Genomic DNA, 26,614 nt, shown 5'->3' with positions numbered 1-26,614 from the left:
GCCCCTCTCAGACCCGTGTTCTCCACCACCCAGTGGAACAAGCATCCAAGACAGCTCAATCTAAAGAAGCTCCCCTGTGCCAGGCCTCACATTTTTGGGGAGCATTTTCTGTTCGCCTGTCAATCAGTTCTTATCGACACGCTGCATATCCCACCATATAATGTGTCTCTTCATTTCTGATTTTTTTTCCTTACAAATTGCTGCAGGGACTCTCTTTAATGCAAGAAAATTCTCTTTTATTTGCAGTCTCTCTTTCAGCTTTTTCAACCTCTCAATTCTATGTACGTGTATGTCTTAATGCTGATGCATTCTTTTTGTGGTCTTTTGTGTGAGACACTGAATGCCTCTGTCTGAAAGACAGCCTGATTTTGCAATTTCCCCGTGGGCTCTGATACCTGCTTTTAGGAGCTCTCTTAAAGAAAAAAAAAACACAGAAGAGATTCTAATGAATAGCGCTGCACCTGTTCCATCTGCTATCATATCTTACAACGCAAGATTTTCAACATTTCTCGCCGTCTGTTGTTTTCTCTTCCTTTTTAAAAACCTCACAGCCTCTCCAAAAGTTACCCATCTTCTCTGTTCTTCTACCATTGTGACCTGAACTCTTATATTTTGCCCCCTATGCTTATATGTCTCTACATTTTGACTTGGTCCCGCCTGATCCCCCAACAAACTTCACCCCTCAATGCCTCCATCTCTTCTCTTTTTTTTCTGTGCAGGGCTAGCATTGTGCAGAAGAGGATAATATATTTCCAGGATGAAGGCTCACTCACCAAGCGAATGTGTGAGAAAGGTAGGCTTCTTTTATTGACATGGAATAAAAAACGTACCATGAATTTCTTATCCCTTCAATCTGCCTGCTGGTACTCTATTTCGTTCCCTACTGATAGTCTCTTTTTTTTCTTCCTCGTCTTCTTTTGCTCTATTTTCTTTTTTCTTTCATTCTTGATTTTGATGCGGGGACTTTCCCCTCTGCTGTTACGCTCTGGCATGTGAATGATTGTAAATGAGTGTAACCCCTGGCTGTGCATGACATTGGATGCCACACTGAGCAACAGATCAAAAGCCCTGTGCTGCACATCCTCCCTGTTTTTCTCTCATGCCTTTCTTCTTCCGTTGGCTCCCTACTTTCTTAAACCAACCATCTCCTATATGATGGGAACCACTCTTATCTACTCCTTATACTAATGAGCCATCACCCTATGACTGTTTCATGGTCGTCTGCATTTCTGACTTTGGCTCTTTTTCTTTTTCCCTCCTCTCCCCTCCCTTCATTTCATTGCAGAATCCCTGTATGGAGACACTACAGAAAAACCTCTGCTTGACTGCTGTGCCTGTGGAACAGCAAAGTACAGAGTCACCTTCTATGGGAACTGGTCAGAGAAGATTCATCCCAAAGACTACCCACGTAAGCACAGACTTCTCTTTGTCATCAGCTCCATTACATTTAAAGAATGAGCCATCAGATGTCCCATACAAAAACTAAAACCACAAGTGAATTACTCTGTATTGGCTGCGTAGCCCAAGCCAGTTGTAGATTATTCCATGGACTACCATGCTACAACTTTTGTAAGGTTGTGATATCACAACAAAACAGGCCTGCTCAGGCCTGTGAGAACTGACGAATCAGAGAAGACAAGTATTTTGGGAGAGGGCCCTTAAAGAAACAGGCTCTAAAACAGAATAATGACAGAGGGTGGATAAAGGTGCTGAAGCATTAAAAAAAAAAAAAAAAAAGTCAATCACATTGTATTTTAATTACTAGCGGCAACAGCATTGGCTAGTTATGTTTTCAACCTGTCAGTCTCTGTACGTGTCTAAAGAACTAACACTTAGCTGATTTGTGTCTTTTCATTGGTTGTGTTGACAAAAACACAAATATCTACCATCAGCAGCCTTATTCTTGACTCTTAATCAAGCTTCGTAGCCCGAAAAACTCCTGGTAAGTTCCCAACTCATGGACAGTATTGACCTGGTACCTGACTCTCAAAAGTGATGTGCGTGGTGAGCTACAGTATGGGTTGGGTTTGATGTGTATATAACCTTGAGCCACGCTGTCAGGATGTGAATGGACTTAAGGATTACACCGGCTCTCTTGTCCAAAGCACGCTCTCGCCGGTCAGATCAATACGCTGATTAGAGTGGAATAAGATAAACCCCAAGATCGAAGAGAGCCCTAATTTACTGTCTCATGGAGGGAGTAGTTGGTATGTGACTCACTCTCACACGCAAGACGCGCAAACACACACCTCGCAGATAGTTCAACTTAAAAGAGGATGGTGTAAGCTGTGTGTGTGTGTGTTTCTGTTTCATCCCAACTCTTAGGATGCTACAATTGGATTTGTCCTTGCACAAAGTCATATCCAAGGTAACCAGTTATTATAACGCTGCAAAGATTGGACAATAATACTGATCAACTACGATACAGTAAGCATGTGATCAGACCTTTATTGGAGTTCTGATGATACATTCCAATCAAGAATCAACAAAAATACATTTCTGCATGTGCAAGTGCTAGCCTTGAGGCATTTCTTGCTCCTCGAGGAATGTCACGTCACCCTTTGTATTCCTAACACGACCTTCAAGTGATGCCTGGACCATTGTGGTGACCAGTGTTGGGGAGTAACGAATTACATGTAACGACGTTACGTAATTTAATTACAAAATGTACGTAATTGTAATCCGTTACATTACTGGGAGAAAATATGTAATTAAATTACAGTTGCTTTTGGAAATTTCAATGATTACAACTTAAGTTACATTTGAAAAATCACCGCAAAAGCTCCGATTTATCAAATAGTTTTTCGCCCCCTGGATTCATGTTTGTTTTTAGTTTTTTTCATATCAACATCCTCCTTCCAAAACTGACGCTTGTGATTGGCTCTCTCTGGTCATGTGCCATTCGACTCAACCTACAAACCGTACGGCGGCAGTCAGACTCAGCAGCAACAGTGTCGGCGGCGTACAAGATGTTCCTGGGCTGGAAATACAAAAAACACTTCATACAGACAGAAGCCAGGCTTCCCTGTATTACAAAGGTGGCTCTCTTTTGACCCGGCTAGATCACCATGGTAACTTATGCTTAGTTCATAACCTGGTCCCGACCAGGTTCTGTTCAGAGTTTAATCATAAAATCGGCTATAAAAGCGCCGCTGTTTCACTATTTAACTCATTTACAGCTGGCGTGACCTTTACTTTGAAAGTCCAGTGGAGCTGGATCAGAACAGAGCATTTGTACGGAGGGAGAGATCGCGCTGATCCGCTGCTGTTTACTTTCTCTCTGAGCGTCTCCGCCTACAGATGGTCAGCTGAGGGGATACGCTGCTCAGCTGTTGATCTGACTCGCGTCAGGAGGTCATTTATTAGGCTATAGCCTATTTACTTTTATATACAGTCAGTCACCACTGAAAGAAGTTGTGCACTCGCAGCAAGACAGATAATTTAACTTAATGTGGCCATGAATAAATTAATTGTTTTGCCTGTTATGTGTTGCCAAAACGCAAATCTTGAGTAGGTCTACTCTGTTTTCTCACATTTAAAAAGGTCTTTGTACAGAGACAACATGAGATTTGCTTGTAGCTACAGCACCTAAAAAACCCACTGTAACCTATTTTCATACGCACACCCAGCCTCGCTTTCAATAAAACACACACTGGCATTTTATAATTGCGATCAGTGAAATATATGAAAACAATATAAAACACAGTTTAAAACAACAGTTGTTGTTGCTCTAAAGCTTCATATTTAAAAGCAGCTCAATGTAGAGCTGTCAGAAATTAAAATTAGCCTCCTCTTGTCATATTTGCAGCAACACTGTTGCTACAGGCTTTTTTGTATCGCTCATACTCTCTCCATTAAAACAACCTGCTCCTCTTGGCTGAAATCAGCCCGTTGTCGCTCCATTTAGTGAGGAAGTGAGCCTCCTTCGCCGTACAGGCCTAAGGTCAGACTCATAATATATGGTTAAACCTTTGAACTGAAAGGTTTATCACACTATAGGTCTTAAAATGTGAAAATGGTTAGCAGTTGAGAGATTTCATTCAAAATTAAGAAAAGTAATCAAAATGTAATCAAATGTAATTAGTTACATTACTTTGAGAAAGTAATTGAAATAGTTACACTACTGTTACATTTTCAACAGGGTAACTTGTAATTGTAACCAACTACATTTCCAAAGTAATCTTCCCAACACTGGTGGTGACACACATTCTGAGACCAAAAACTCATTGTTAAACAGGCCAACAGGCTTTTTTTTTTTCCTGCTGACATGATAACCTTGACAGTTCTATTTTCTTTCTCCCATTGTCCCCATTGTAAGTCATGCAGCGCTGCATGCCTATTCAACCCAAGCAATGCCAGCTCGCTCGGACACAGCGAGTGTGTGGAGACGGTGCACAGCCTGGTTGACAACAGTGGTTTTTCTATGGGATGAGTAGGAGGAAAAGAGAGAGAAAACGAAAGAGGGAGAGAGCTTAAGATTCCTTCATAGACCCAATAAAGAAGTCAGAGTGAGTTTCTTTTTACTCAAGTGAAGCAATATATTGAGGTCCAGACTGAAAACATGCACACCAGAAATCAACTCCCTTCCATCTTCTGTATTCTTAACTCGGTCAACACCTTCTTACCCTTGAGAAAATCACAAATACTTTCATAAGATTTCATATGAGGCATATGATGAGCTCACATGCACAAGGAGCTATAAAACACATCGAGGGTCACATTGATAACATTTTTAAGTAGACAGAACGAACATCTGCAGAGCTTGTAGAAAGTTGGAGGATGTAAGTGTATCTTTTTCTGAAAAAACATTGTTATGATTGTGAATCAAAAAAATATTGTTTTGTGTATCATTGTGTAGGGACTCTGATGGTTGGTTCCAGCCTCTAACAAAGTTTGGTACCACCATTGGATGTAACACCACATTTAGTGCCTGAATGTAATCAATGACACCTTTGAACACTTATTAGTGCAGGAAGGACATCACATCTAGAGGATTCTCTGTGTATTTGCTGACCTCTGGGAATACACAGAGCAATGTTAGTTGAGTTAGTTCACAAGGATGTGAACTGAAAGGCACAAATATCTCTCTCTGCCTTTATGACCTTTTTTTCCAGGCGTATTGTAACTATTGCTACTCCTGTGTGTCTCTTTAAGTCTACATGTATTGCTCTGAGGTCTGCCATGCACCATTGATCCCAGAGTCCCATTAACCTGAAGAGAGAGGTCACAGCGGGCAGTTATAGAATCATGAAGCACCATATTCTTAAGACAGCCCTGCAAAATTGTGGCGGGTCATTAATAGGCACTGTGCAGCTATCAGCACTTATCACGTCAATGCTAAACATATCCACAGATTGAAGATGGAAACCGGCTACAATTCTGACCATATGGACTAATCCCTACGAAAACTGCATTAAGAAGGAGTCTTGCTCCAAACCTTTGAAGTAAGCTAATACTACCTCAACCTTAGGCGAAAAAACACTGTAATGGATACACACCTGCTCACTGGTGCCATAATGTTCAAGTTATTTAGTTACAGGCGATGACGTTCTACCTGCCGGGCATAGGCATTTATGAAAGCTTGGGCCAGAAAATGGCCTTAAAATTTCATGAAGGACCATCAGCAAGAATATTAAACAACCAATATGGTGGAGATGATATCGACAGACAAAAAAAAAAAAGTTGTGAGGAAGGTATCCTCTGTTTCTGTAATCCTGGCTTTTTCATAAGTTTACTTTTTACCTACAATGACTGACACAACTGACAGATTACATTTTTATCGTTGTACTTGCTCCACGCAAAGCTCTTTTTCAGACTAGGATCATCCAAAACATTTAAAAGAACCTTCACCTTTGTAGACCTCGTCTCCTGTAAACATTCAGGTATTTTGAAAATGAAAAGACTTCATGTATTTAGTTATTTCCAAGGTAAGAACAGAGCTTTTGGCAAATCAAAATTTTTGCATTTAACAAGATTTGACGTCATCATGGGATGGATGGGTGGATGAAACTCTTCTGTGATTTTGTGAAGCCTATGTAAGCCAATACACTCAGCCTGCTATTTTATTATTAGGGCGAAAGAAAAAGAAAAAAATAGGCTCCTACTATCAATCACACAGCTCATGTACTGAAGCCTGATACACTAATAACTGATATTCTCTAACAGCCTGAGCACAAACAACCACCACTAACCTTCAGTCAGTTGATAATTTTGTAGGTTGGAGCTCTCAAGGTGCTTCCCCATAAAACTGCAAGGCAGATAAATGTAATGCACCTGGAGCACAAAAGCATTTAACACACCCATTAAAGGGGCACCTTTCACTGCTAAAAACACATTCAGATCAAGCCCTAGGAGATGATACTGACTTTGCTAATCTGAGTTCCTCGGGCAGGTCATTCCCGATCCTGCTCATCATTAGTCTTTAACCGGGATACTGGAAGAGTTAGAAATCTCGGTGCAGCTTGCAGTGTAAGAAAAGTTTTGAAAGTTTATTAGAGGCCAGGTCAAATAAACTTTAACCAACCCAGTTTCCAGGAAATGTTGGTTATGAGCTTAGCTGAGCTGACTGTCGTGAGGTGGAAGTGATGCTGGTGGAGTCACAAGGGAGACGGCAGCCCAGCCAGTGACTACAGTTCGAGACCGTTCTTCAAAATGTGGTAAGCGTAAAACCACTGGGTATTTTTTAGGGGACCTTAGAACAATTTCTAGCTGTGTTTGTGGTGTTATCAGGAAAACTGACAAAAAGAGAGGGAAAAAGACAAACTTGACTACACAAGACCCACTGAACAAATGGAACACAGATGCATACACAATAATGGCGGGAGCCTAATGATATAAACTACAGCTGGGCTACAGCCATCAACACTCCTCTTGTGAGTACCTCTTACAAACATCAATCAGGGAATACAATCATTGTTCTGCTGGCATCTGCAAGCATTCATCCAGATATAAAGTAAGAACAAGTGTGTAGAAGTAAAAAGTCAGAAAGTAAAGTTAGCCACTTATAGTATAGTTTCTTATAGTTATATAAGTTCACTCATTTGAAAGTTAGCCACGTTAGCATTGTCCTCCGTTTACTATAACAGAAATACTGCAAACTCAGAGAATAGATTATCAGAGTGATTAATCTTTGTTCAGAGTCATGCTGGGAACCAGCAGAAGGCACACAAGGTGACTTACAGAACTGCAGAGTCAGGCCTTTATTCAGGGCATCAAGATCAGAGGCAGACCTATGAACTATTTGAGTGAATCACATGCTGCCTAAATACTGTAGGTGGTATAATGTGTTCAGTCAAATGTTGAAGTTGTTGAAGACACATGACACAATAATAATCTTTCATCTTGAATGAGTGGCTGTAGCCTTTTTTCACGAATCTCAAAAGACTTAAGCATACATGTTATGTTGATTGGGACTGTAAAATGCAGAGGAATAATATGACAATAGGGGGATTTTAAACGAGTATGGAACAAATGGTTTATTTGCTGTAGAAGCGGTACACATGCAAGGCCACTGTTGTCCACAGTAACATAGTAGGGATGACCTAATTCGGATAAATTTTGAGAAAATGTTTTGACCCAAAACAAAAGACTTTATAAGATAACGTTAATGAGTATTTGTCACAGTTCGTCAAAAAAAGGACCCAAACGTGGACACAGAGGCAGGCAGGTTGTACAACAACAAGTGAGCTTCAATGATGACCTGATAACCAAAAGCAAACAATGAAAGGCCGGTAAAAGAAAGTTCAAGGAAAAAAATGAAAGACAAATACCAAACCAGAACACAAGAACTAATGAAGATGACACACAATGACCGGGAAACAGGCACAGGAACACATGAGATGCAGGAGACATGACGAACAAATTATCACATTTGTGTGTACAGGAAAAGGGTGGGAAAATGGACAAAGACAGGAAGTGGAAAGTAAAACATGACACATGAGGATAAACTTTCAACATAAAACAGGAAATCAACTGAACTGAAGCTCAAGACCATCAGCATTGATTGCACACATTAAAACTCATGTGGACTAAAATTGATGTAATCATGTTCAACATGAATATATTGTTCTTAATTCTTAATTGTTAAATCAACACATTTTCATGTCAACTTAAAGATCTTTTATGATGGTCAATAGATTGAATTACTATATATTAAAGTAACATGACTTTATGTATTGTATACACAGTGATCTCATGTTCAATCAACCTTATTTCCTGACACCATTGAGTTTTAACCATTTGACCATTCATGTTTTGTTCACCAATTCTACATAATAATTTCTAGAATCGGACTTCCGATGTATTTGACACGTCAGTGCACCTGGACCTGTTGAGTCTTTTGAACACATTTGCTTTTGTTTATCTCTTGAAAGCATATATGGCATTAAAGAAATAACACATTTCTTGACTTGTATTTAAAACCACACAACTTTGCCCAGAGTCTTGCTTCTGTGCTCATCTGATGGATCACCATTGGCGTCTTCGGGAAAACAGATTGGGATGCCCACTAAAGAGATGTTTCACTGTCTTTTTTCCGGCAGGTCGGGCCAATCACTGGTCAGCCATTATTGGTGCTTCCCATTCTAAGAGCTACGTGCTGTGGGAATATGGTGGCTTGGCTAGTGATGGAGTTAAACAGGTAGCAGAGCTGGGCTCCCCGGTCAAAATGGAGGAGGAGATCAGACAGAAGGTAAGAATCTCCAGCAGCACCAGAAAATGACTGACATGCTGTACATGTTGAATACAACAAATTAATCTATCATACAAATGTTCAGCTTTTCTCTCTGAAAGTATTTTGATCACAACTAAAACCTGTAGAGATGAGTTGCATAACACTGCTGGGGTCTCAGCGGATGTTCCAGGAGATGCACACCTGAGTTCAGCATGAGCTGACAGAATTCAGCATTGCTTTGACGTTGTTGTCCAGATTGATTAGTGCTTTCATGCATCTACACTATTCTTAGCCTGCCTCCACATCTACTGTGACCAATATTCTGGTTCTTGGGGGGTGAGTGCCTGGGTTGTGACGTCAAAAAGTAAAGATTAGAGCGAGATATCAGCGTTAAATTCTCGCGTGTCAGTTCACCTTTATCTGACTTTGATACAACCCTCGTGGTGTTCAGGAGGTGCTTTTGAGCCGACATCTACATGTTGTTGTTTTTTGTTTATTAGTAGTTGATTCCATCCATGGTGAGTTGTGTCTTTCCAGCGGCTCCTTCCTTTTGGGATATTTTCTCCAGTTTTGCTTTCAAACTGCCTGTCACTGCTTTCACCTTACTTCTACATATTAATTCGTAATCTTTATATATTTCTTCTGTTCCATTCCTCATGTTCTCTCTCCCTCCTTGGCCTCTCTTCTTCTTTATTATGTCCACAAATAGCATGGTATATCTTTCCTCTTCCTTTCCTCTCCACGGCTGTCTCTCCCACTCTGAGAATAACCCGTGCTGGCAGAGCAGATGGTCCTGCAGAGTGCTTATTGTTGGCTAATATTGAAGACCTGGAGTCACAGCAGATAATGAGACCATAGTGTGAGCAATGGGGTCTCTGTGTCATTGCCGCCTTCCCACTGCTATTACAGCATTTTTTTTTTTTTTTTACATTATTCTCATCTCTTGGCCGGGATCATTAGATTAGTTTTTTCTGAGCTTGGAAATGGGAGTGAAATGGCACCAGGTGTGATTGATTGGAGCAGTTAGTGAGCTGAAAAACATAAATTCTATTATATAGACTTAATTGAATGTTGTTCATTTGTTGTTAATTTGCAGCCATTTTCTTGAGCACATTATATGAGAATTAGTTTAGCCACACTATTGATCATACACCCAGAGGTCAGTTATATAAGACAAGTCAGACAACTCTGTTTTCTACAGGGAAGCTGAGAATTATGTACAGGACATACACAACAGTTGGATTGCCCTTTTCTCATCAGCAATTCAGGGAATTGATTTAACAGGAGGAAATCGGGCATTATCCTCACCACCAGTGACAGTAACATCACCAGGTGTGGCTCGGCTCAAGCTGTGGTTGTAGAGGATAATTGCTCAATTGTGAAGTGGGACGATTACACAGGCAATCAATATAAACCCTGATTAGTCTGATACTAGCACGCCGCATGCTATCATTCACTGCCTGGAAAAGCTAATGAATAGTCAGCCTTTGTCAATACTCTGCACGTGGCTTAAGTTGGACCATTTCTGCTTGTGTGTTTGTAAGCGAGTGGACGTACAGTGTGATCATTCTTAGCTGATTTCACTTAGCGTTTGTCTTGTACCTGTCATCCACATGACACATGGATGCTTTTTGGTTGACTTAGGTAGCTGCTGATATACCTAGAAACTAAACAATCTTCTTTTGCCTTAGACAAAAGCACAAATCCCTCTTTCTACATCTCAGACAACATACAGAGTCCGTTGATGCCCTTGAGGTAAGGAGGCTGGGTGAAGGAGCCGTGCAGCGCTCTTTGCTAAACGCTGACACAAACAGAAAGCTGATTCTCTTTTGTGTCAGGTGGGGCATCGAGGGGAGCAACTAGCGATGAATGCAAAATTGATATTCATAGCCAGGCTCCACTCCAGCCAAGTGGCGCACTGATCAGAGTGTTCATACAAAGTGTAATTTGCAAAGCCAAGCAGGCACGCAGAGATGAGCAAACATGTGTGCACACGTACACACGCACACAGAGCCCTCTTTATCCTGCTCATGTCAATTCAGAACGTGATCGCTTTATTTTGCTTTGACTTTAGCAGCCTCTCAGTGATTGGACAAGGGTAAGCTACACTGTATGTTGCGTTGTTACTGCTCAAAATCTGTGCTTATTCTTCAGGAATAAGTACATCTTTAAAGGAGCAGCAGTATTCCCCAGACAAATAGGGGGGTAGCATATCATCAGGGGCTGCTAACTGTGGCTGCTATTAGCTAGTAAGGTCAGTTAAACTTGCAGCTAACAGTCGTGTTAGCTGACTCTGCCCGAACTGGGAACTCAGAGCACTGGGGATGTGTTAGTGCTGTTTACTATCGGACTAGGGTTGCCAACTCCCTGAAAAATAAATAAGGGACAACCGCCCTGATGTATTCATCTATCAATTGTATGTGTTTATTACACTAAACATTTTTTTGGCCACAAAATACTGACATTTATTGGACTTAAAAAACATTCTTATTTTTTCTACATACCATATCCGCGGTGTTGCCTGGTGGACAACAAACCAGTCAAGGGTCCACCTGGTTGTCCCTCACGTGTAGACCACTAGATGCATGCTGTTTCACGTCAAACAGTTCACCATGGGCTACAGAAAAAGTGCGCCAGCAGACATTATCTACACTTTTTCCAGCCACGTTTTCTTTTTCTCATTCGAGTCTGTATTTTTGCAGCCTTTTCTTTTTTTATCGGGGGAGTACCGTTACTGCTCATGGTGGAAGGCGTACCGTCTGCAGTGTCCTGTGAACCTGTGTCGTTGTGAGCCATGCTGGATTGTTTTGCCAGTTGCCTCAGTCTCTTGTCTTCCGGTATCTTCTTGCAAGCGACAGTAACTCGACCAATGAGAAGAGCCGGATTCTGCGTTGTTATTCTCGTGTGTGAGTGTGCTGTCGGCTCATTGGTCACAGAGCAGGAGAGGGCTGGCAGTAAGATTACCGTATATTTTCATATAAAATGCCCTGTCATTCAGTGATTCCATTGACATTTTAAAGACCATTTTGATTCTCACGGAAATACGGGACAAAGTGCGTCCCTTTTAAGCTCAATACGGGACGCGTAACTTTGTTTCTGAATACGGGACGATTCCGTTTTTCAAGGGACGGTTGGCAACCCTATATCGGACTATCCTGTTTGAATTTACAAAGTGACTACCTTTGGGTAGATGCTAGCAGCTAGCTGGCTAGCATGCTAACTTCAATAAATATCTCTGCAACACAACACATATACGTCTTTGACATTATGTCAAAACTTTGTATTCTGTTGATAACTTTTTATAATTATTCATTGTTTAAACAAAAGCTCCGACATTTTGCACTCAATTTGAGCTTTATTAAACTGCAAATCTACAGATGACAGCCATATTGCTTCCATTCTTTTGTGTGTTCTTATAAGTACTAATGAAAGGAAGGAGTTAGGATGTGACGTGCACAGTTTGCTACATTTTTTTAAATTTGTCCCCTACATGCCATTATTTTTCATGGCCAGCTCATTCCAGCCCTCAACCATGTGACCGGCTGCTAATAAAAACATGATTTCATGTCAGAGCCTCCTCAAATGCAGCCTTCGCCCACACAGTCTTAACACCTCTGCACTGCACACACAAGCAATCATGACACTATGCCACTCGTCATACTGAAAGGGTCTGAGATCGCAAGTGTGACCATTACTGCCCAACAACATAAAATTTCAACACATAGTCTGGGAGACGGCACTTTTGTCTGATTTATAATCTGATGTCACTGGAGATGCAAATCAAACTTGTATCTGTTAGTGAGTGTATGTTCGTATTTAAGATAGGTGATATGTCTCAAGATTTGGTGCATCGATGGTTTAGCAACATAATCTATTAGGGAAGTCTGTCCACCTGTTCCATTCTCCTAAATGCCAGGTCTCAGTAACACATTAGGGGAATTTCGTCAAGTCTGGAACAAAAAGCCTACAAGATCAACTGATCAGAACTTGCTAGTTGAAGGTTAAGGTAACTGTGACCTCACAAAACACATTTAGAATTCATGTGCAAATTATCACTAAATTTCACACTTGTGAAAATGATGAGGTGATGACATTTTATATCCAAATCATCAAAGGTCAACTTCACAGTGATATCATCATGTTCTGCAAAAAAACACTTTTTTGGCCATTATTAAATATCATTACTCAGGAACAGAAGGTGAGAATGCAAAATCTCAAATCTAGTCGAATACTGAATTGGTGAGACTCATCTTGGGTGTCCACCTTGAAACTGTGGTGGTTGTATAGATCCTCTGTGCTGTCGGGTGGAGCACGTGTGTAGAGCATCCAAGTCTTTAATTATGTAATTCTTACATATTGCACCTTTAAGTCTTGTCTTTTCGAGCTGTATTTCATGGTATATATAGCGTGCATCGGGGGGTTTCTCAGCAACAAGGACGAAATTTTGATTTCAGAGGTGGGGGGGACACAAGTATTTTTAATAAAACTCCAACTCTTTCAGTTCACTGTGTTTTCTAGTAGTTCTTCTAGTTTTCTGTTGCTACCTTTTAAGTTTACTGTTCCCTTTTTTGGTTTGACTGGTTGTGAAGCATGTAGCAAAACATTATCATCCAATTCTGTGTTTCACCTTGTTAGTCAACTTCACTCCAACTCAGTACCACCAATTTTACACTTATTTTTGGAATATATGGTAAACAGACCTCATTTTATAGAGGAAAAAACTTAGTGTCACAATTCTCATGAGTTTGGATGTATAAAATCATATTTGTAATTTGAGGTTTTACTGTATTTTTCCCTAAATCTTTCATTGTTGGTGTTCTTTTTAAACAGGGGTTGCCTTTCAACATAAAAATAATACATGAAAATAAGTGTATCTCTTTGGCATAAAATATAAGCTTTTTTAAAATCTTGTTGAGGCTCTACAGTTATAATAATAATAATAATAAATAATAATATTAATAATAATAATATTACATTTTATTCATCAGCACTTTCAATAAAACTCAAAGACACTTTACAAGATTATTGAAAGCTTTGTAATTGATGAGGAGGATCTTGAAGTGGATATGCTGCTTTATTGGGAGCCAGTGAAGGTGTTGCAGGATGGGTGTAACACATTTCTTTGAGTACCGTAAATTACCAAATAATAGCCGGGTTACAATTAACCGCAGAGTCCCCTTTAAGCGCCGGGTGCAGGTGTATATTTTGGTAAATAACTGCCGGTTCCAAATAAATGCTGAGTCTAATTTATTTATTTTTTTCAATCAAGGAAGAAGATGTGTCCACTGACACTGCACGTTTTTCTTCTTCGCCTTTTTCATGTATTGTGCTGCTTTCTGTCAGTCAATATCACACTGATGATCGCCATGGCTCCGGTGCAGCAAAAAAAAAAAAAGTACAACTTGAAGTTTAAAATTTCTGTCGTAAAATATGCAGAGGAAAACTCGGGAGAAGCAGCCGCTAGACGTTTCTCTGTCGACCCCAACAGAGTGAGAGATTGGTGAAAAAATAAAACTGAGCTTCAGCGTCTGTCCGAGGAGGACAGCAACAGGACCAGGCTGCCTGGTGGAGGGAGGAAGAAGGCTAGCGAGGAGCCTGAGATAAACATGCGAGAATGAGTTATCAGCAAACGGGCATGACACGAGAGAGTGTCCCGCAAAATGATCAGGGCGATGGAGAAACAAATGCACACCACCGTGAGTGACAGCAGAGATGAGTTTCCTCCGCCGCAACAACTTCACTTGCAGAAGACGCACAACTGTTGAATTAAAAGCCTGGTCCCAAATAAACGCCTGGTCTGTTAAGTGATTGAAACAAATAAACGCCCCGGCCATTATTTGGTAATTTACATCCTGGCTGCGCCTAATTACCAAACACACATACGCACATGGACACCGATTCAAATGTTTATGTAAATGAAACCTTTGATATCACAATCCTTCTAGTAGCCAATCGAGGAGCTTGTGGGCGGGTCTAAACTCATGGAAACAGGCTTCAGCTTGAGTGGCCGTTTTCCGCTTGGTCCTAGTGCTTGACGTGTCTCTGTTAAATATAGCGTAACATGGTTTTTGGACAGTAAAAACTGCAGGGGACCAAAACGGCCTTTTGAAAAAGTGCAAGGGACATGCCCCCTGTGTCCCCCCCCAAAATTACGTCTGTGCTCAGCAAGCATTATTCACTGGAATCATACATGTCAGTATAGTGAAACCAAAAAATACACTCAATACCTTTAATTAGATAAGTTAAAAGTCTGAACTATACTTATTATATGAGTCTAGACAGACATGGACGTCAACTTAACATGATTGGTTTGCGGAGGCATGCAACTCCCAGGCAGTAATTCTAGTTCCAGACTGTAAGCAGATGTGCAGTACTGGTCCATTTGCCAAGTACAAATGCTCTTATCAGAGGACTTGGCAGCACAAGGATGCGGTCTGGGTCCGTTGTTGTCTCTCCTTTCATTTCTGAGGTGATTTATATATGCATTCAGTTATTACAGAAGCTCAGTGTGTCATTAATGAGAAGTCTAATGAGACTCTCTACATGGACCAGGGCCAAAGTCTCAGACAGATTGTGAAATCTCCTATTTCCTCTCACAGCATGGGGTGTTTTTCATTATTGCACAGTATGCTGATGGAATCCTCTATTATCCCGAGCGCCACAGCTGGGCCACGGAGTACAGACAACATAGCTCGGGCTGGAGCCAAAAAGAAGACGTTATGAAATACAGATCCGTGTCAGTTGTTACAGTGGCAGTCCTTTTGGTGTCTGGCACCTTTTTTAGTTTTAAAAAGGTACATGTGCAGATGATAATGGATAATATGACTGACTGCTGGGAAAACCCTAATTTCCCTTTGAATATAAAAACTAAATGCAGGATCTTTCTGAGCAAGATTCATATAAAAGGTTTTAAATCGTAATGCTAATCGCGACTTTTATTTATTGCAGTCAAATTGCCAGGCTGATGGAAGTGCTTTCACAGTCTGCAGGGAGCATTAGAGTTGACTCGCATATTTAGTTTGCATGATGAGTAAAAGAACAACAGGCATTATGGAAGAAAATGCCTCGTTGTTAATCTTTCTCCCTCTGCTCCTCTCTCTGCACACCTTTTCAAGGATTCAAGTGATAATTCTGCAGTTTAGTTGTCGTGAGAACAGTAAGGTCTGCCATCTGTAAGTGGGAGGAGTGCAGTCAGGAGCGTGGGCAGAGAATAATAGATATACAGATTCCTTTGGGTCCTTGACTCTCACTGAATGAGCAGGTGTTTATGTGTGTTCCTTTGAATCCAGAGAGTGACTTCAGAAACACTTTTCACTGCGCGGAAATCTGAATTCCCCTTGTGTCTTTTGGTACACTTTTAATTACCTCTCGTGGTTGCATTGCCGGGTCGTAAATCTTACCAGAGTTTGTTATGTCTGGAGAAATAATGTGGCTGTTTAGATGCTCAGGTAGAAGAGCTACTGTCTATTGTATTGATCTTCGGATCTTCTGAGATTGTTTGCGGGAAGGAAAATAGTAAACACATTTTATTTATTTAATAATACCAGTGAACTGTCACTGTCTACTGTCTTCTTCCGTTGTTTCTCTCTGGAGAGTTCATCCCATAGTGTTTTCAGACCATTGACCGTTGAACCAATGGCACACTTAACACAATGTCTTGGAAAGGAGCCGATGTGTTTTCACTGGAAAGGGTCTTCATGTGGAGCACAGACAAATTTCACTCCATTCACTACAATAAGTACACAATTTACTAATGCATGACATGAGCGAAATTCAAACGCATGTTAGAAAAGTACACTCTCTCCTAGGTTAACACATAATGGTTGACATTTTGATAATGAGGGATTGTGATCTATCTTTTCTCCCCTTGCGCATCTCCGGTAAGACCTGTACGAGGCCGGGCAGATTAGACAAGACTGAATGACCTGAGTTATTTTCTTGCATCATTAAGTTGTGTAATATCTTTCTGCGATCCAATCTCTCATCAAACAATCAGAGGTGAAACTGGTCTCCGCCTTGATGCAATTCAGACTCAGTCTTTCAACCCCCACATTTGATTCATTCCTTGGCCGTCTAATTAACTGGTGCCGGAGTCCGTTCAGCATGCAAACATGTATGATACATCAATGAAACTCACTCCCTTTCATCTGCCATGAAAGGGTCTAGTTGTGATTGCTCACTCACTTACAAATTCCTACGGCACCTGCATGTTTTAATGACAGTTTTACATCATGTGATCATGATTGTAGAAATGTAGTTTATGAGTAACTACAGTGGCCATTGAGCTGCATTGTGTAAAGTCCTTTAGAGGCTTGCTGAAAGGGGTCAAGCGGTGAGGGAGCTTGGGGTTTAAATACTGTTAGGATTCAAAGTGGATCAGATTTTTCCTCTCAAGTAATTTTGAGCTACATCCTTTCTCAGCCATGTTTTAATTGTACTCAAACCAGATAGGTGGCAGCATATCACTGCTGCTAACTGTGGCTATCATTAGCTCAGTGAGCTGTGCATTTAGCAGTCTGGACGAGGAGCGGGGGGACCATTGGAGTGTTGGTAATTAGTAATTTTAGTTGATTTTTGAATGTTGAGTTTGAACACACTGCTCCTTGACATTTCCATTTTAGGGAATTTATCAGACGCTTTAGTCCAAAGTGACTTACAGTTGTTCATTCATACATTCATGCCATGCAAGGTGCCAACCAGCACATTAAGAGCAGCTTGGGGTTCAGTTTCTTTACCAAGGACACTTCGACATGCAGACTCTAGCTATATTATGTCAAATGGATGCAGTGAATATTAATGAATCATATTTCATACAGTGAGGTTAGTCAACTCTAATCTCGTCCAGGCCTTCCAGGAAGTCCAGCAGGAGTTCCGTTTGGTTTAACTGAAGTGCTAAATGATACATTACAGGCAGCTCTCCTCCAGCCCTGTGGAGCAGGGCACTAGAGTGGGATGAAGAAGTTGTTAACACAAAAATTCACACACAAACAGCCTCTTTTCCAGTATCCTTCTGTCTCTGTTTTTGTCTTCGCTCTCTTCTTTCAAATCATACCATTTGTCAGGTCCTCGTACTCCTCATGTATCTTTCTGCGTGAGTGCTACTGCATGAGGTCAGGTTTGCCACAGTGGGATAGCAATTAGCTATAAAGGGGGCCTCCCAGAGGGTGAAGTCTTGACCCCACCTCTGTATCCAACCTTGCCAAGCCATGGTGCACCATGCCAAACCCCAGTGGGTGTAAAGAACATGCAAAAATGTCTCCCGTTTTTCACTGCCAACACCCCCCCCCCCCGGCCACTTCTCCCTTGATACAACCCTCCTTTGTTTTGTTTTCCGGGTATCTTCTAGGCTGAATAAAAGCGAACGCTCGAGTTTAGGAGGGAATAATTCTTTAATTTCTCTCAGCCTGTCAAGTCAGCTTTATGTGCCCAGAAGAGATATTCCTGTTTGGGAAAACAAAGCTCTCAAAAACCTTAATGCCTGCCTTGGTTCCCAGGACTGTAATTATGATTGCAGAAATCGAGCCGTACAGCCAGAGGCTAGTACATTTTGAAATGCAGCGAGTTAGACAGTATGTTCTTCTCTGTGTATGTGCACGTGTGCGCCTGAGTGTGCACATGCACATAGTTTGGACATATGACTGGGTTGTTTATTTTTCTCATAATGAAACAGTCAGAGTGATGCGTTATTTTATTATTTAGAGGCACGCAAGTCATTATAGCTTCTTATGCAGTCCATGGCTTTTTAATGTAGATTGCATGTGTTTGTGGTTAATATGTATGATTTGTTGGCATATTCATGCCGTTCTGTTTGCATGCGTCCTCCATTTGTGTGTACGCGGGCCTTAATGTTGACTTAACCGGCCCTCCGTGCAGCTGGCTGGCTCAGGACACAGGGTTACATACACACTCACAGGGATAAAAGCTGGATTATTCTGGAATCTCGGACATCTTGGCCGGAGGCAGCTTTGATAGAGCCATCCCGGTGTCCAGAGTACTGCTTGGAATAAGAAAGTGGTAGCTGACCCTGCTTCTGCCTGTCCTGTATTTGCATTGTAGCATTCAAAGATCAGACGTTTGTCTGTTTTTGTTATTTGTACATGCTGGGACTTTCCTCTGAATATTTGTCAGTTCCTGTGAGTGTGAGATGACACAGTTGAAGGATATTAAGATTCAAATTTATGCTAAACATTGCAATCTTTTGAGTTTGCATTATATCTGTAGTCTCCAGGGGCAATCTTCCCCCCTCTTATCAGTTAGTAATCAATGCTATATCTCTCACTGGGTTTCATGTGCTTACCTGCATATAACCACTGAGTTTTGCCATTTTAAAGGAGATGTCATACTTTATGTGTCACTATCTGTTTTTGAGGATACGTTGGTGGCGCTGAAAACGCCAAGGATGGACACTCAGTAAAACAAGTGGACAAGTTGTAAACAGGGCTTGGAAAAACTGCATCTGAGAAAAGTCTTTTGAAGATACCTGAATACATGATGCATACGTTGTTAAAGAGACCTACTGTATGTGTGAGACCATATGCCTCTCATACAGCATGTCTACTCAACTGTCAATAGGTTTTGTGAGATGAAAGTAAGTATTACTAAATGCATTTCATTTCCATACCATCTGTTAGGAAGTGCAGCCACTGTGATTAACCCTACATTAATGTTGGTGTGTGCATCGTGCATTACAGCCTGTGTGGAGATGAAGTGCGGATTCTCCTGAATGAGGTTGGATACCTAATAGAAACGTCTCTTACTCTTTTCTTACATCTTCAGAAGATCAAGGCCAGCTAAATACAATAAACCCTCATTAGAAATCGTTGTGATCTTTTATTCATGAGGTGGCCTCGACAAATCTGTTTTCAGAAATGGCTCCACATGTGATGTTGTCCCTATGTAAATGAGACCATGGCTCTGAGGCCCTGAATTCAGCGCAATCTCCATATCATTTGGTGGGGTGGGGACCTGGACTCTGTCATCCCAGGGATGGGTCAAAGAGATGGAGGAGAGACAATGTGATTGACAGTTAAGGACATGGTAGCGCATTCAAATACGACCACACACATATTTCAACACATTCTCACTCCCAATTTCAGACAGTGGCCTTAAGCTTCAAAGTTGATGCTCTGCCCTCTAGCTTCAGTTTCACACAAGTTAGCAATAAAACATTTATGCAATTTCTAGCTACCCTTTCAAAATGAAGCTTTCTGACAAATAGTTTGCATATTATGACACATTATGGATGTTGGACTGGTAATGACGTTAAATTTGGTTAGGTTTAGGCCCAAAAACTACTTGGTTAGGTTTAGGTTAAAAAAATACTTGGTTAGGTTTAGGTAAAAAAAACTACTTTGTTAGGTTTGGGTTCAAAAACTACTTGGTAAGGTTTCAGTACAAAGACTACTAGGTAAGGTTTAGGTACAAAAACTAATTTGTTAGGTTTGGGTTAAAAAACTACTTGGTAAGGTTTAGGTACAAAAACTACTTTGTTAGATTTAGGTACAAAAACTACTTGGTAAGGTTTAGGCTCCAAAACTACTTGGTAAGGTTTAGGTACAAAAACTACTAGGGCCCAAATAGGTCCCACCCCCGGTTTTCAGTCCAGTTTATGACCCATCCAATCTCTTATGACCACCTCCTGACTCTGACTTTTCCTGCTCTCTATACAGTACTGCTGCACCAGAGGGAGTGCAGAAGAAGTGATGACAGCTTTGAAAAGTAGGGCCACTGACCAGGCTGCATATTTGTGACACACAAATCAAGAATAACAAGTTTCACACCTCATAAGATCTGTCTCGAGTCTGATATATGATAGAGTATGTCAGCAAACTCCAACATTTCGACTGTCTTTTGTGAACACGATTATCATCTGCAATGCCTATTATTAGTCCACAATTGCTTTTCATAAGAGCTGGGAAGATAGCAGAGATTTATTATCCAGAAACCCTGTTTTTGTAGAGCTACAGCTATTGCTAATTCCAGGTTATTGCTTATTCCATTACTTTTAGTGCCGCGTCTTTCATTTCTAACGCTGCATTATTTTGCCTCAAATGCATTAAAAAGCTCATTACTCTGTGTTTGTGTGTTGTGTACTTGTGTGTGAGCATGCTGCGCACAAACAGTAATAATTGTTACTCTGTGGATATGATTCTCCTCTGCCTGTGAAGGGAACTAACACAAACATGACATTTATGTTATCAGTGGAGGCTGGCTTCCTCCCTGATGATGGATTTTAAGGGCAGTGAAACTGGACGCTCCTTGTAACAGTGTATTGAGAGTTTGATTTGTCAGTTGGAAATACATTTCTGTGGATTCTGTTTGAGTTATCTGGGCCGACTACAGCGTCACAAGCATATTAGCCCTGAGTAGCTACTGTGTGTTTTGAGATGTGCAACAACTAACCTTCATGTTATGGTTAATGGGAACAGTGTTGTGGGCACTTACACCATACATACAATATTCTTCTCTACAGGCTTGTTTGCCTACCCTGTGTAATTTGTGTAATTTGTTGAAAATGAGAATACGTTCTATTTGTTTTAGTCCATCATTTTTTTTCTGTGCTGGATGATGTTGCTTTCATGTACCTCTGCTTCAAACAACTGTAGCTTCCAGTACGTGTTGAATGTTTGGTAAAATGAACATATTCTGCAAAGAGATAGCACTGACATTCTGTGTAGTCGCATTGCTGTTGCATACTATATTTAACATTTTTCCTTTAGCATGGTTCTGTTTTTATTTTGTTTTTCCCCTCGGAGATGATGCCGGGCTAATGTCTCTTGTGAGTACTGGACTGAATTATGTATTCTGATGCAGCCGCATGTGTGCCTCAAAAGGACTGATAAGACGTCTCTGGTGGTGTATATGTAATAAACACATGGATGGATTATATCTGGCCATAATAAATCTAAAAACTTGAGGTTCCAGCCTCAGCAACGGGCAGTTTCAGGATCATCACACACTCTGCAGTGCAGTACATCTAGCCTCAATGGCCAGTGACCTCCTTACAGAGAAAAGATCCTGGAAGTAAGAATGAAAGTTAGTAAAACGGAAGAAAAGCTTAGAGAGCGACAGACAGCCTGAACTGGGTCATCAAAGGCAGTTACCTCAATTCATCTCTAATAATATCCCCTAGCCCTGGGCTCAGGTCTGCTGGAGTTGCCTGTATGATGGCTCAGGCTGCTTGATGAATGAGTGTGCCAGGCAGCACTATAGGCTTCCAGACTGTACTGCAAGGCTCAGAGATTTGCCACCGAGGACAACCGCAGTCAGCAAATCAATTCACAGCCCTCCAGAGAAGAAGTCAGCGCTTACAAACTCATCTGCCTTAAGCATGGATGATTCTCTTGTCACCACGTTTCCCTCCCTGGCCAGCGGGATTTTTCTCCTGTCCTGTTTAGAGCATGATTGGTGTGACTGAAGTGACTTCACCTACGCAGATCTGGATTGCAGTTTTTTTTTCTTTTTCTGCAGGGCAGGATTTAGGGGAAGTCAGTGGAGATTTAATTACCACCTGAAGGCTGTGTAAGGCTTTACGCTATGTGCTGATAACAGCCAGTATGCATCCCACTGGAATTTTGAAGCAATTTTTTAATGTCTATTAATAGTTTGGAGTACGTGCTGGGATAGACAGATCAGAGAATCCTGAGCAGAACTTTGATTACAACATCAGAGGAGCTCCTATCTCACACGGGGGAAAAGGCTCCTTTAGAGTAACGGGGGGGATTTGGATCGGAGCTCTTAATTTCACATAATTGCGGTGTCCTAGGGAGTAGTTTGACCAGTTTAAACACAAAATGAAGTATTCTGCCATTTAGAGTGGGCCAAATATTTCTATTCAACAACAAAATGAGTAGCCACTGAGCCCTCACGCATCACCATAGGGGTCTAAATGACTGTTTGAATGATAAAAAAAAAACCCAATACTACTACTTAAACTCTCTGCTTACTTGCTCATATTAGTGAAATTTGTCATTAAAAAATATTATACATTTTTCTTAACCTTATTTGATATTGAATGTGTAATTAGAATATATAATATAAATATTGGATTTTACATAAATATTTGAATTGGAAATAGCTGCGATTGTTTCGAAAGCCTTCTTGTCATGTGACCTAGTCACTCTAAATAAATACTGAATTGATTTATAAGACATACCTATGTTTGTAGGATTGTAGTTCTTCTTCCATTCAATATTGATATTCCATATAATAACAGCATGTTCTTCAATGACTGTCATTTGTCATGTGACAAAGCTGTTTTCACTCTTTCCACCATGTTGTACCCCTTTTGTTGACATAACAAGGTATAAAGAATAGAGCCAGAAATGTGATATGTGCACAGAGAGATTGCATAATGTTGATGTTGTTTTGCGTTGATACGCCGTCATTTGTCTCAATCTTTGTTTTTCATATTTTTATTCCAGTTTGTTTTAATTTTTAAATCCCCATGGGCACTTTCGTCTGGCAAATCATGGTCCTTTAACTGATAAGAGCAGTTCCCCCCGGAGATGAAAATTCAGTCAGTATGTACTCATCCCTGTGCCAATGCTCTATTTGTGGAGCTTTAAAGCAAAACAGCGTTGCAGCATTCTCCTAAATAAATGAATACGCAGGGGATGCGTTTTAGGACGTAAAAAAAAACAACAGAAAAAACCCAACATGAAATGGCTCCATACAGTTTATCAAGCGTAGTGCAAGTCTATGGAAGCCCTGAGGTCCCTATTGATTTGAAAGTACACTGTTTAAACCTTTTTTAAGCTTTGCTATAGCTACTAAATTAAAAGCTTTAGTGTGTCAACCTGTCTGAAGTGGATGCAAGAGCCTCAACGTGCTTACATGCGAGATGTTAGGACTCGCTATCTCAGCATACCTCAGTGTGTACCTTCTACACAAAAGTTTGCCTCACACTCAACAGAGAGAACTGTTAACAAGTGCCTGTGTCAGATCTCACATGACATTTTATGTCTTTTCAATACGCTGATATATAAAAAGATATCGGATATTTTCCGAATTTTTTGTTGTTGTTTTTTGTTTTTACATTTTAAAGGAGCAATCCGTAACATATAGCCAAATTTTGTTTTTAAATCCTTCAAAAAATTTACAAACATTACCAAAACAGTGTGAAGAAACAACAGTGTTGACGTTATGTCGATGACTATGTACTGTATAACAGACATGTCTACTGGTGTTAGCATGCTAATTAAATAGCCCTGGCCCATCCTGTCTCATTATACCACTGTGTACTGATAAGACACAATAGTTACATAATTTGTAGGTTTAAGTGTAATAAAAAAAGTTAACTCAAAAAATGTCTAGAAATGAAATAGTCTTACTTCTATTTCTCTTATTAAATAGACAAGATACAACCGTACACCTTCCGGACTCAGGTTTCTCTCTTATACTGAACTAAGAAGAGCTCATCAGAGCTATGAGCCAGCTAGATAAAGATAGCTAGCTACAGCCATGGATAGCTAATAAAGATAAACACTTGCCAGCTAGTGGGGTGATATGCTGCTCAAAATGTTTTTGGAGTTACGTTCGAATTCAGGCCAATTTGTTAGACTTTAAAAGTAGTCATCAACTTCTTCAGTTGAGAAATTCTGAAAGATGTTTTGCTGTGAAGCTCCTGAAATGTCACAAAAACTGTAAAACGAGAAGTGCCTCTGCCACCTTTGACTCAAACATTTACAGGGAAAACTCTCTTATTTAATTTGTCTGGAAAACGCAAATGCGGAAATTGCACTTTCACATAGATTGACCGAGAAATAAGGAAGAAATTTCATGCAGATGGATGTTACCCTGTCACAATCTTCAGGGTCAGGTTGCATTGTACTAAAGCAGTGAAAAAGCATATGAATGACTTATTTGCATAGTTGTGCACTCAGAGGAAATAAGCTTTTCTGATAATATTAATGAGGTGAAGAAATAACAGAGGTATTTGCATGGTAATTAGAGCTAATGATCTTTTTAGCATGATGATTATACGAGTATGTGCTGCGACTGATACTCCGATGGGATCTAAAAAAGGCCGAAGCTCCAGCTGTTATTGCATCACGTTTTCTTTCCTGCTATTGCAGTGAGTAAATGGGTGTTACTTCCCTCATGTTGTAAGCCATCACAGCCACCAGGAGCTGAGGATTGCTATTAGTATCATTTTTCTCCAGAAACTGTGTGAGTGATACGGGCAATTTCCACAGCGGTCTCCTCTCGGCTTGTGCTTCAGTGTCAGACTGGCTTTGTTGGCATGAAAAATGCTAATAGGATTTTATTTGCGTTGGGAACCTGGTCATCTCGGCTACCTCATCTGTTTTCCAGAGCAAGACTCGGGGAACATTATCATCATCACAGTTTAATGAAAACTCAACCCTACAGAGTCTTAGTTCAAAATCTGAACACACAATTTCAAACATGTTCCTCCTACTCATACAAACACACATGTGCCCACAGAGTCCTGGAAAGTATCACAGAGTCAAAGGTATTTTTGTCCAAGGGAACAATTTTGAAATAATGGACTGTTTAATTACATCAGTCATGACAATCTCGACAAAAATGACAAAAGCACACCTTGGCATTCAGCAGTTTGTAATTAAAGTGCAATTGAAATACATACAGTTTAAAACAGTTAATAGAATAGAATCACGCAACTGAGGAGTCCTAACAATCCATGTCATTTGTTCAACAGTCCATTGCTTATTCACTGTTTAGCAGGTGGATGCTTGTTGGAATAAATGATCTGACAGATCTGATTGTTTCAGCAGTGAAAGCCGGTAGTGGCAGCCTGAGGGCAGGATAAAGTATTCACTGTGGAAGGGTTGAGATGGATCAGCAATGATTTCCATCATAAGAGATGCAGTGTGGTTTTCTGAGAGCCCTGTGATCTTGGGAACAAATGTTTGAGCATTTGCTGTCAATAGTTAGTTTTCTGTTAAGTTTGTTCTTTTGTGAAATGTCTCCTGAGCTTTCTTGTAATCTTGTAATCTACTTTAAAAGTTTTTGTTGGGCTTTGGCATTTTCATCTGTATTGCATTCTGGATCAATTTAAAAGACTACACTTCCGAACTACTGCTATTTGTTTTTTAAGATCTGATCTATGACCAGTAATTTGGTCAATTCAGTAAATTGCTTTCACTCGAGTGCAAGAAGTGGATTGCAGATCTTTAACTGGCTTTAATCTTGACTTGTATCTTTCCAAAGAGTGCTGCATCATCTGCAAATTTGATGATCTGCCATCTATTGTGAATGGTGTCTGTTGTAATCATTTATGTGGAGCAATGAATAATGGCAGTAGATCAGACAGCACATCTTTAAGGGGCTGTTGTGTCTCTAGCAATCTAGGAAGATTGACACTTCTTATATTGGATATAATGGCACTAGCAGATATCCATCCAACAGTGAAACATTTTTTTTATTGTATTTCTGATAATTCAGTAAGATAAAATGGTTTCAGTAAGATTCATGCACGTTGTCTGGTGGTATGGGAATATTAGGAGGTGGTATTTAGAGTAACATAAGCAGTTTTTGCACCTCAGCCAAGTGAGAAAACTTTTTTTTGGGATTATTTAAGTTTTCCTGTGTCTTCATTCAGATGATGTTGTGAAGTCGATGGAAATGCACTAGGAACAGTCTGACAACAAATTCCTAATCCTTAAAGTCAGCTGGTTGGTTGTTGGTATTAATCTCTCAATATAGCATCCTACCAAGATTATTAAGTGATAAAAGCTGATTAGAATACAGCAACAGAAGGTGCATTATGAATTTCCACGTGTTTTATAGACCAGGTCCAAGAAGGTTCTTGACACAGGCCTTTCTTTACAACTTTGTTCAGTCCATCCAACTTCCAACAGACATTTCTAAATTACTGCCTCTCCCCATAACACATCTCTCTACTGTATGTCGGCTAAGTCCTGTGGAACCACAGAAAAGGGACATTTAGGCTTTTGCGAG

The 26,614-nt window shown here is 40.4% G+C and overlaps 1 protein-coding gene across 2 annotated transcripts in view; it reads left to right on the top strand.

Moving 5' to 3' along the window:
- spon1a (spondin 1a) overlaps nt 1-26,614 on the top strand; it is an 86,410-nt gene that overhangs the window by 17,704 nt on the left and 42,092 nt on the right. For both annotated transcript variants that reach the window (XM_030415302.1, XM_030415303.1), the window contains exons 4-6: nt 720-793; nt 1,286-1,408; nt 8,541-8,689. In XM_030415302.1, coding sequence (XP_030271162.1) covers nt 720-793; nt 1,286-1,408; nt 8,541-8,689 — 346 coding nt within the window. The remainder of the gene's footprint in view (nt 1-719; nt 794-1,285; nt 1,409-8,540; nt 8,690-26,614) is intronic.

This window comes from Sparus aurata, chromosome 4, assembly GCF_900880675.1.
Source record: "Sparus aurata chromosome 4, fSpaAur1.1, whole genome shotgun sequence".
NCBI lineage: Eukaryota > Metazoa > Chordata > Actinopteri > Spariformes > Sparidae > Sparus > Sparus aurata.
This window is presented reverse-complemented; position numbering and strand designations above follow the sequence as displayed.